Here is a 9,964-nt window from a genome sequence, read left to right as displayed (position 1 = left end):
GGTGGTAGGGACCCACGAGGCTTGTGGAGCGTGGGACTAGACCGACGAGGACGTCGAGCAGGTCGCAGGAACATGGTGAGGGGCGACGAGGCAGCTGGCAGGGGCAGCAGCAGCGACGAGACCAGAAGCATTCTACCCAAACTTACTCATTAATAGATGCTTATATAATATCCTGAAAGGAAATAAACAAAGCCTAAATCAACCACATACCTAGGGTTCACCGAGAACGACTAAATTTGCTATAAATCTATCTGAAATTCTAGTGCGCCGATAGTAGCCAATTAGGATTTTTATCTATTCGACAGCACAGCAAAATAAATAACAGCCAGCGAGATCAACTCAACGAAAAAACATGATGCTATAACAGAAGTGGCATCGCAACACATCTCGATGCCTTATTGCAACAAACGATCGTCCCACAAATGAACACAGTTTATTTGCTCTGTGCAGGATTCAAAGGTATCCATAACCAGGAAAAAAGTATACACAAATAATAATCGAGGTCCAAAAGTGTGATAAATCACTATTGAGAGCTGCCAAAGTTTCTCCTCGACATCGTCAGGGTACCCCAAAGAGTACTGGGCCACGTTCTGCTTTCAAGAATTGGCTACGCAGCTACCTGCCCGAAAAGGCTCTGACGAATCTGTAAACATAAGAATGTCAAATAGAAGTTGTCATCAGACCATAGATGCGAGGGAAGATGCATGGTAAACTGGACAGAATTACTTCTGAAATCATAATGTCAAAGGAAACAGAAAAACGTGTGACTTACCTCTGGCAGCTTCTTTCTGAAAACTACCTGCAATCTAGCATCCAGTGTGTTTTCACAGACAATCTTTCCATCTCGGGAAGCTAGCACAACTCCACCGGAGCTACATTGGGAGGTACAACAGTGAGCATTCTGATGCACAACCTTAACATGCATTAAACATGATTAGATTCTTCTGATAACCGACAGGAACAGATCCCACATGCTTATTCCAGCTTCCAAAGAAGTGTTTCACTCAAATATGATTCTATAAAATAAGACATTTCCTACTATGCATATTGCAGTTACACCATAAGGAAAATTTTAGAGGCAACACTGGGAGGATAACACACGATCACACCATATAAAAGGTTCTATCAACAATGCCCTTCCCTTTAGACATTTATGGCAAAATAAAGATAGTATCAAAATAAGGAATCCAGTGAACACGAAATGCAGAGTTTGAACAAATGGCAGTAGACAGTACATAAAAGGAAATATTGGCTCATGATCCATGAAATAACTGCAAGCCTTACCATGAGGGGCCAGGTGCCTGATAATGACTGGGAGCAGATGGCAGATAGATTTGACGATCTACCACTATCTCAGGAGGATATACTTTTGCTTTATCTGCATACTCATTCCTTGCAGATTCCAAAACTAAATCAACAAGTTGAAGATCCTCCTTCCTGCAGCGGAGAAGCACAGCTGGTTCTTTCAGGCGCAGCAAACTCTGTTCAGATAAAACTTTGCGTTAACTGATGCTCAAATTACTGAAGAATGGAATAGAGGTTAGTGTGAAGCCATATCCAAGACACCCTACTCATGTACATTGAATGCATATACCTGTTATGTATGGCCAAGCCTATGTTAGGCGCAATAGAGCCAAGGCTGCCCAGGTGGGGCCCAAGGCCCAATAGCTAATAGATAAGCTCTATCTAGTTAGTTATACTTATCCAAAGATAGTAGATAAAGATCAGCTCTATCTAGATAGTTATACTTATCCAAAGTTAGTAGATAGACTTGAGATAGCTCTATATATAGATCTGTAAACTCTGGAATAAAGACAAGCAGAATTCCAATCTATTCTGGCTTCCCAGAGGGAGCCAGAGTCTCCTGTGATCTTCTCCCTGCGCACAACCCAGCCAGGATCACGACGGCGCCCCAGCGCCGCCACCCTGGTCCCACCAAATCCCCTCCCTACAATCTGCGCAATCTGCCCGGTAGAATCCGTAGTTCTACCAATCTGGTATCAGAGGACTCGACGATCATGAGTTCCTCCAAGTCGCCGTCACCGGGACAGCAGACGCCGCCGGCCTCAAGCCCGCCCGCAGCGCCGGTCGTCTCCCTGGCCGCGGTCCCTGCGTCGTCGGAGGCCATGGCGCTCGGCCCTCCCGGCGCGGCCATCAACCAGCAGGCCGCCCCCGCGCTCACACCGGCCCAGATCGCGGCGTCCTTGGCGGATCTCAGCCACGCCGTGCGCGATATGCAGATCACCATGAACGCCATGCTGACAGGCCACCTCCCCTTCCCCAATCCACAAGCCGCCAATCCACCCCAGCCGCTGCACCCGTCCCTGACAGCGCAGCCACCGCCGGCCGCACTGCCCCCACCCACGCAGCCACCTGCGCCACTCCCTCCACTCGCCCGGCAACCAATTTCTTACCAGTACGGCATGCCGATCGACCCCGGGCCGTCATCCACCGCATCACCAACCACAGCCCCCATCCATATGATCCGCTTCCCACCATCCCCATCCCCCATCCCATCTTGGGCGCAGGGCGCGCCTACAGTTTCACCACCAGTGTACTCTGAGGCACTCCCGCGACCGGCGCTCACGACTTCCTTACCCAGCAGCACCGTCGGTGGGCCTCCCGGGATGCTGTTAGGAGGCGGCGACGACCCCCTGTTCCCGGGTCGGGGGCCCTTGCGCCCTCACGTACCCGCAGCGACAGCAGCATGGTCACCGTACCACGGGCTACCTCAGGACGACAACGTGGAGACCGCAGCCTACGGGGGCGCTGAGGCGCGCGCGCCTCCACGCTACTACAAACTGGATTTTGCCACATATGATGGCTCCGAGGATCCGCTGAACTGGCTAAATCATTGTGAGCAGTTCTTCCGGGGGCAGCGCACGCCAGCCTCGGATCGCACGTGGCTGGCCTCGTACCATCTTAAGGGGCCGGCACAGACGTGGTATTATGCCCTGGAACAGGACGAGGGCATGCCGTCTTGGGATCGCTTCGCCGAGCTGTGTCGCCTTCGCTTCGGTCCAGCTGTGCGCGGTTCTCGCCTTGCGGAACTGGGACGCCTCCCCTTCCTGTCCACGGTCCAGGAGTACTCGGACCGCTTCCAGGCGTTGCTGTGTCGAGCTCGGGACGTCTCCCCCATGCAGAAGACGGAGCTATTCGTGGGCGGCCTTCCCGAGTACTTGCGGGTGGACGTTGAGCTGCGCGACCCGCAGGATCTACAAACTGCCATGTACCTGGCACGGGCGTTCGAACGGCGCGTGGCGGCCTGGCCCCCATTCCAGCAGCGCGGGTCGCGACCACCGCAACGGGCGCAGGGCTCGGGTCGCGTGACACCAGCACCGCCCGGGGCTCTACCGACCAGTACGACGACGCCAGGCGATAGTACGACTCCGACACGCCCGTTTCGCCGATTGTCCCCGGGCGAGCAGCAGGAGCGGCGCCGGCAGGGGCTCTGCTTCAACTGCGATGAACCCTACGTTCGGGGACACGTCTGCCAGCGGCTGTTCTACTTGGAGGTCGACGACTTCCTCGACGAGGCGTCCGGTGAGGGTGGGGTCGACCCCCTTGAGGAGTCGGCCGCCCCAGACGTCACGGGAGCCAACGCGTTGGTGGTCTCGTTACACGCGCTGGCGGGCATCCGGACGGACAAGACGCTGCTGCTACCAGTCACCATCAACGGCGAGCGACTACTCGCGCTCATGGACACAGGGTCAACCCACAACTTCCTCAACGCTGACACAATGAGCCGCCTCGGGTTAGCCATGGCGGGTGGCGAGCACCTTCGGGTCACGGTGGCCAACGGTGACCGCCTACCCTGCGCCGGCATCACCCGCGACGTCCCCGTCATCATCAACGACGAGTCCTTCTCCATCACGTGCGTTGGGATGCGCCTGGGCTGCTTCGACTTCATCCTCGGCGTGGACTTCCTGGAGACGCTGGGCACCATCCAGTGGAACTTCCGAGCACTGACCCTGTCGTTCCAGCGCCAGGGCCGGCGCATCCACTGGCAGGGTGTGCGGGCCACGCAACAGCCTGCCCCGCAGCAGCTGGTTGTGGCAGTCGTCGACACTGCCCAACAGCCCCTCATGGACGTCCTTTTGCAGCAACATGGCGCCATCTTCGACGAGCCCACGGGACTGCCCCCGGCCCGCCCCTACGACCATCGCATCCACCTGCTGCCCGGTACAGCTCCGGTGGCCGTACGACCGTACCGGTACGCACAGCTGCAGAAGGACGAGCTGGAGCGACAGTGTGAGGCCATGCTCACACAAGGCATCATACGACCCAGCACGTCGCCGTTCTCCGCTCCGGTGCTCTTGGTTCGCAAGGCGGACCGCTCGTGGCGTTTCTGCATCGACTACCGCGCCCTCAACGCCAAGACGTCCAAGGACAAGTTCCCGATCCCGGTGGTGGACGAGCTCCTCGACGAGCTCCATGGAGCCCGTTTCTTCTCCAAGCTGGACCTACGCTCAGGCTACCACCAGGTGCGGATGCACACCGATGACATCGCCAAGACGGCGTTCCGCACCCATCATGGCCACTATGAGTTCCTAGTCATGCCGTTCGGCCTCTCGAACGCGCCTGCTACGTTCCAGGCCCTAATGAACGACGTACTCCGCCCATATCTTCGGAAGTTTGTGCTTGTCTTCTTCGACGATATCCTGATCTACAGTGCATCATGGGCGGAGCACCTCCAGCATGTGGGCATCGTCCTCGAGACATTGCAGGCAAACCACCTCCACCTGAAGCGCTCCAAGTGTTCCTTCGGCGCCACATCAGTGGCCTATCTGGGCCATGTCATCTCCGAGGGCGGGGTCGCCATGGACGCCGACAAGGTCGCGGCAGTGGCCTCCTGGCCGCCCCCGCGGTCTGCACGAGGCCTCCGGGGCTTCTTGGGACTAGCAGGGTACTACCGGAAGTTCATCAAAGACTTCGGCCTCATCGCAGCCCCGCTGACACGTCTCTTGCGACGAGACGCGTTTGCCTGGGACGATGACGCGACAACAGCCTTCCACGCCCTAAAGCACGCCCTAACGACGGGTCCAGTGCTCCAGATGCCAGGCTTCGCCAAGCTCTTCGTCGTCGACTGTGACGCGTCAGGTGCAGGGTTCGGTGCTGTCCTTCATCAGGGCGCGGGACCTCTCGCCTACTTCAGCAAGCCATTTGCAGCCCGCCACCTTAAGTTGGCGGCCTACGAGAGGGAGCTCATCGGCCTCGTGCAGGCCGTCCGTCACTGGCGCCCGTACTTGTGGGGGCGCCACTTTTCTGTTCGGACTGACCACTACAGTCTCAAATTCTTGCTGGATCAGCGCTTGTCCACAGTTCCTCAACATCAGTGGACCAGCAAGTTGTTCGGTTTCGATTTCTCGGTGGAATACAGGCCGGGGCGCCTGAACACCGTGGCCGACGCCCTATCCCGCCGCGACTCGGAGGCTACCGTGGAGGACACGGCTATGGCAGCACTGGCCATCTCGGGCCCGACATTCTCCCTGCTGGACGACATCAGGGGGGCGCTGGCAGCTGCACCTGACGGGCAGCATCTCCTCCAGCAGCTGCGGGACGGCGTATTGGCTGCGCCATGGCGCCTCTTCGACGGGCTGCTCCTGCACGGCACACGCATCTTCGTGCCGAACTACGACGACCTGCGCCACCAGGTGCTGACACTGGCGCACTCGGCAGGTCATGAGGGCATCCAGAAAACCCTCCATCGACTACGGGCAGACTTCTACATGCCACATGATCGCGCGCTCGTCCAGGACTGGGTGCGCACCTGCACCACGTGCCAGCAAAACAAGACACTGGCGCAGCAGCCGGGCGGCCTCCTGCAACCCCTTGAGGTGCCGTCCCAGGTGTGGGCCGACATCTCCATGGACTTCATCGAGGGGCTGCCCAAGGTGGCAGGCAAGTCCGTCATCCTCACAGTGGTGGATCGCTTCTCCAAATACGCCCACTTCATCGCCCTCGGCCACCCCTACACCGCGTCGTCCGTAGCACGGGCATTCTTCGACGGCATCGTACGACTGCACGGGTTCCCGTTGTCTATTGTCAGTGACCGGGACCCCGTCTTCACCGGGCACGTGTGGCGCGACCTCTTCAGGATGGCGGGGGTGACACTAAAGATGAGCACCGCCTTCCACCCACAGACGGATGGACAATCGGAGGTGGTCAACAAAATTATTGCGATGTATCTTCGGTGTGTCACCGGCGATCGACCGCGGGCATGGGTGGATTGGCTGTCCTGGGCGGAGTATTGCTATAATACCTCCTACCACACAGCACTGCGTGCCACTCCCTTCGAGGTGGTCTATGGCAGATCCCCACCGTCCATGCTACCTTACACGCCAGGGACGACACGTACTGAGGCCGCAGACGACATGCTACGCTCCAGAGATGAGATGCTGGCCGAGGTGCGCCAGCGCCTTTTGCAGGCCCAGCAGCTCGCCAAGAAGTATTACGATGCCGGGCATCGGGAGGTCCAGTTCCAGGTGGGCGACTGGGTGTGGCTACGCCTGCTACACCGCACCTTTCAGTCCCTCCATCCACGCGCGAAGGGAAAGCTGGGACCTCGCTACGCAGGCCCTTTCCGTGTCCAGGAAAGGATTGGGTCGGTAGCCTACCGCCTGCAGTTGCCAGATGGTGCTCGCATCCATGATGTCTTCCACGTCAGCCTGCTGAAGCCGCATCGTGGGGATCCTCCTGCAACTCCGGGGACGCTTGACCCAGTGATGGATGGTCGGCTGCTTCCTGTGCCGGCCAAGGTGCTTCGCGCTCAACTTAGGCGGGGCGTGTGGCAGGTTCTCGTACAGTGGCGTGGACTGGCTGAAGATGACGCCACATGGGAAAAGCTTGAAGAGTTCCGTGTTGCTTACCCCAACTTACAGCTCGAGGACGAGCTGTTTGAGAAGGCGGGGAGAGATGTTATGTATGGCCAAGCCTATGTTAGGCGCAATAGGGCCAAGGCTGCCCAGGTGGGGCCCAAGGCCCAATAGCTAATAGATAAGCTCTATCTAGTTAGTTATACTTATCCAAAGATAGTAGATAAAGATCAGCTCTATCTAGATAGTTATACTTATCCAAAGTTAGTAGATAGACTTGAGATAGCTCTATATATAGATCTGTAAACTCTGGAATAAAGACAAGCAGAATTCCAATCTATTCTGGCTTCCCAGAGGGAGCCAGAGTCTCCTGTGATCTTCTCCCTGCGCACAACCCAGCCAGGATCACGACGGCGCCCCAACGCCGCCACCCTGGTCCCACCAAATCCCCTCCCTACAATCTGCGCAATCTGCCCGGTAGAATCCGTAGTTCTACCAATACCAAATCCAGCGTGAACCGCTACAATTACTTTACAAGTCCAATAAAAAAGTTGCACCAAAAGCATGATTAAAAAAAGCCATGACTTGAATATTTACCCAAACTCAAGCATGTCATTCTTCAGGGTGAGGAACAGAACCATGAACTTTTTTTATGGAAAACTGAATTGTCTTATATCATCTGAAATATCTAGTCAAAACAGCCAGTTTTCAGCAATATTCAGCTTGGTTGGATTGGTGTTATCTCCAGCAATGAGAACTCTAACAGACTGTCAGTCCATAGCAACCATGAAATGAGCTCAAAATGGAATACACAGCACAACAGAAATAACCTGTTTTTCTTACAACATTTGTTCTCTGCGTTCAGTTAAAACGAGCTATTGCTTGCAGGAGCTGCACCAAGTTCACGCTTCATATTCGCAGAGAAGAATGCAAACTATGTTCTGCTTACCTGAACAATAAGTGTCTTGAGGAGCTTCTTGTAAGTGGGGTGATCTCTACTTATGCACAGTAGCTCTTTCCTTGCTGACTCCAACATATCTGTTACCAAATCATCCTGAGCTTGAAGGACTTTAATTCTGGAAGCATTGAGCTGCATCGAGTAATCACTGCATAAGACCACACACAATAAGATCAGTGAATTGATATGTTTTACACAAAAGAAAAACAGTATGGTCATCAGCATATGGTAAAGTGGGGAAATATCCATAACGGCCTGTAGACAATAGTAGCTATGAAGTGTGACATAGGTAAAACAGAAACAAGTCACAAGAATGAGAATAAGAAATTAAGTTAGAACTGCTATTTACATTTTCTTCTTGATGCCAACTTGCTTCTCTTTCCGGTCATATTCCTGCCTGATCTTCTTCTTTTCAGCTTCCACCAGCTGCAACTTTTCTATTTGGAACTCCTGAGTGGTTTACATACACATGAGTTAATAGAAAAAGTGGTAGAGCTTTCGGATTTAAAAGCACACTAGGCCAAATCATGGCATCACTCAGTCCATGCTCTCCCGTGGTACAAGTGTCACCGTTGTCCATCCAACAGCAATGTGTGTGGACGAAATCTAACAGGAGCGAACAGAGTAGTTCGTTTAGGGTATTATTAATAACTGAACTTGCATGACACGGCTGCACTAGAAACAACCTTGTAAAAACTAGTCGTACGAGATGCAGGACAGGCGGGTGTCTCGTTTAGCAGCGCCACCGGAAAACAGGCAAGGAACTGGCAACGAATAGTCGAACACAATGTCGCAGTTGGTAATCCAGACGACGGCCGGCGACTCGAAGCCCCGCATCCCAACTTGAGCACCACAGCAGCATTGCCCAATCCCCGACCTAATCCGCTGGTCCCACTCCAACTACCCGCGGCGCATTGCGCGATCCTAACACGCCGGGCGAGATCCGAACCTGCGCGACCTGGATCCCAATTCCCACGAGATCCAGACTTGGAGACCCTCTAGAAGAGAACGCGCGCAAGGGGGAAGGGCGGAGGACACGGGTACCTCGGCGGCGGCGGCCTCGATCTCGGCGGCCTTCTCGACGGCCTCCTGGCGGATGAAGTTCGTCATCTGCTTCAGCTGCCGCGAGACGTCCACGTCCTCCATCTTCGCGGGCAAACCCTGCGCCTCTTTTCTCTGCCTGTTGTCAGGCGATCCCCGTGTCAGCGGGAGGCGGAGTTGCCGCAGCGGTGGGTTTTGTTTGTCTCAAGATCGTCGGAGGCGATGCCGATGCGTCGTGCCGATTCGTTTGATCTGGCCGACGCGGACTCTGGCGGAGAAGAGGTTTTGTTTGGGGGAAGCCGCTGGGATTTTATTCCCCCTCGAGTTTTCCTCGGTGGCTCGGGCCTCGGTGTATATATCTCCGACGCGTACACGGTACACGAGCTTGGACTAGCGGACCTGAGCTTGAAAAGGAGCCCAGCGTTAATGGGCTGGCCCTTAAATCAATTTCGGCCCAAAGAAACAGACACCATCTTCCTCTCCCCAGCAGCGTCTCTATCCCATCTACCATCTCACTTCTTACTTTAGGTATATCTAGTATCACATTTTCTATTTTAAACTTTATTATACACTACTAGGTGAGTGCCCGTGCGTTGCAACGAAAACATATAATAGTATAGATAACGTATATACATGTGTGTTATATTGCCAAAAGGACATGAGTTTGAAGTAAATTCTAAGCGAACAAATATGTGAGAAGAACAAGTACAAAATAACGAGCAAAGCTACACAAACTAAAACCTAGGTAAGTGGCCTGCTTGGAGAGGATGTTCTTGAGGGTGGCCTCCTTGGTGTGGCCCTTGAAGGGCGTGCGGCCGTAGACGAGCTCGTAGAGGAAGACGTCGAAGGCCCACCAGTCCACGCTGTTGCCGTGGCCACTCCCGCTCACGAGCTTCGGCGCGAGATGGAGAGTTTGCAGACCGAGATTTCTAGAGGCAGAACACGCGCATGTGGACACCTACACTGAGTACTTAATTAGTTGTAAATAAATCTATGTTGCTGATGTGAGAAAAAAATTAAGGATGATACATTTTCTTCTTTTCTAACATTTTGGAGTAGACATGAAGCAATCCGTGGTTGGACATCCTCACTCTCCTCAATTACCAATCTCATTATTATTGTTTCCATGCAACATGACAGCTTCTGAATG

At 54.4% G+C, this 9,964-nt stretch overlaps 1 protein-coding gene across 1 annotated transcript; it reads right to left on the bottom strand.

Annotated features, from left to right (window-relative positions):
* Positions 1 to 276: 276 nt before the first annotated feature.
* LOC100192065 (uncharacterized) lies at positions 277 to 9,171 on the bottom strand. Its single transcript, NM_001137488.2, has 6 exons — positions 8,818 to 9,171; positions 8,123 to 8,223; positions 7,765 to 7,921; positions 1,285 to 1,481; positions 773 to 872; positions 277 to 643 (listed from the first exon to the last, which is right to left on the bottom strand). The coding sequence occupies exons 1-6, from the start codon at positions 8,917 to 8,919 to the stop codon at positions 608 to 610; spliced, it is 693 nt and encodes a 230-aa protein (NP_001130960.1). The 5' UTR covers positions 8,920 to 9,171; the 3' UTR covers positions 277 to 607.
* Positions 9,172 to 9,964: the final 793 nt, after the last annotated feature.

Source organism: Zea mays, chromosome 3 (genome assembly GCF_902167145.1).
Source record: "Zea mays cultivar B73 chromosome 3, Zm-B73-REFERENCE-NAM-5.0, whole genome shotgun sequence".
Lineage (NCBI taxonomy): Eukaryota > Viridiplantae > Streptophyta > Magnoliopsida > Poales > Poaceae > Zea > Zea mays.
This window is presented reverse-complemented; position numbering and strand designations above follow the sequence as displayed.

Bases quoted from the DNA above. Each gene is read 5' to 3' on its own strand.
- LOC100192065 (NM_001137488.2), bottom strand. From the start codon at position 8,919: ATGGAGGACGTGGACGTCTCGCGGCAGCTGAAGCAGATGACGAACTTC. The intron at 8,224-8,817 runs GTACCCGTGTCC...TAAACCACTCAG, and splicing joins TCGAGGCCGCCGCCGCCGAG to GAGTTCCAAATAGAAAAGTT. The intron at 644-772 runs GTAAGTCACACG...TTATGTTTACAG, and splicing joins TCAGAAAGAAGCTGCCAGAG to ATTCGTCAGAGCCTTTTCGG.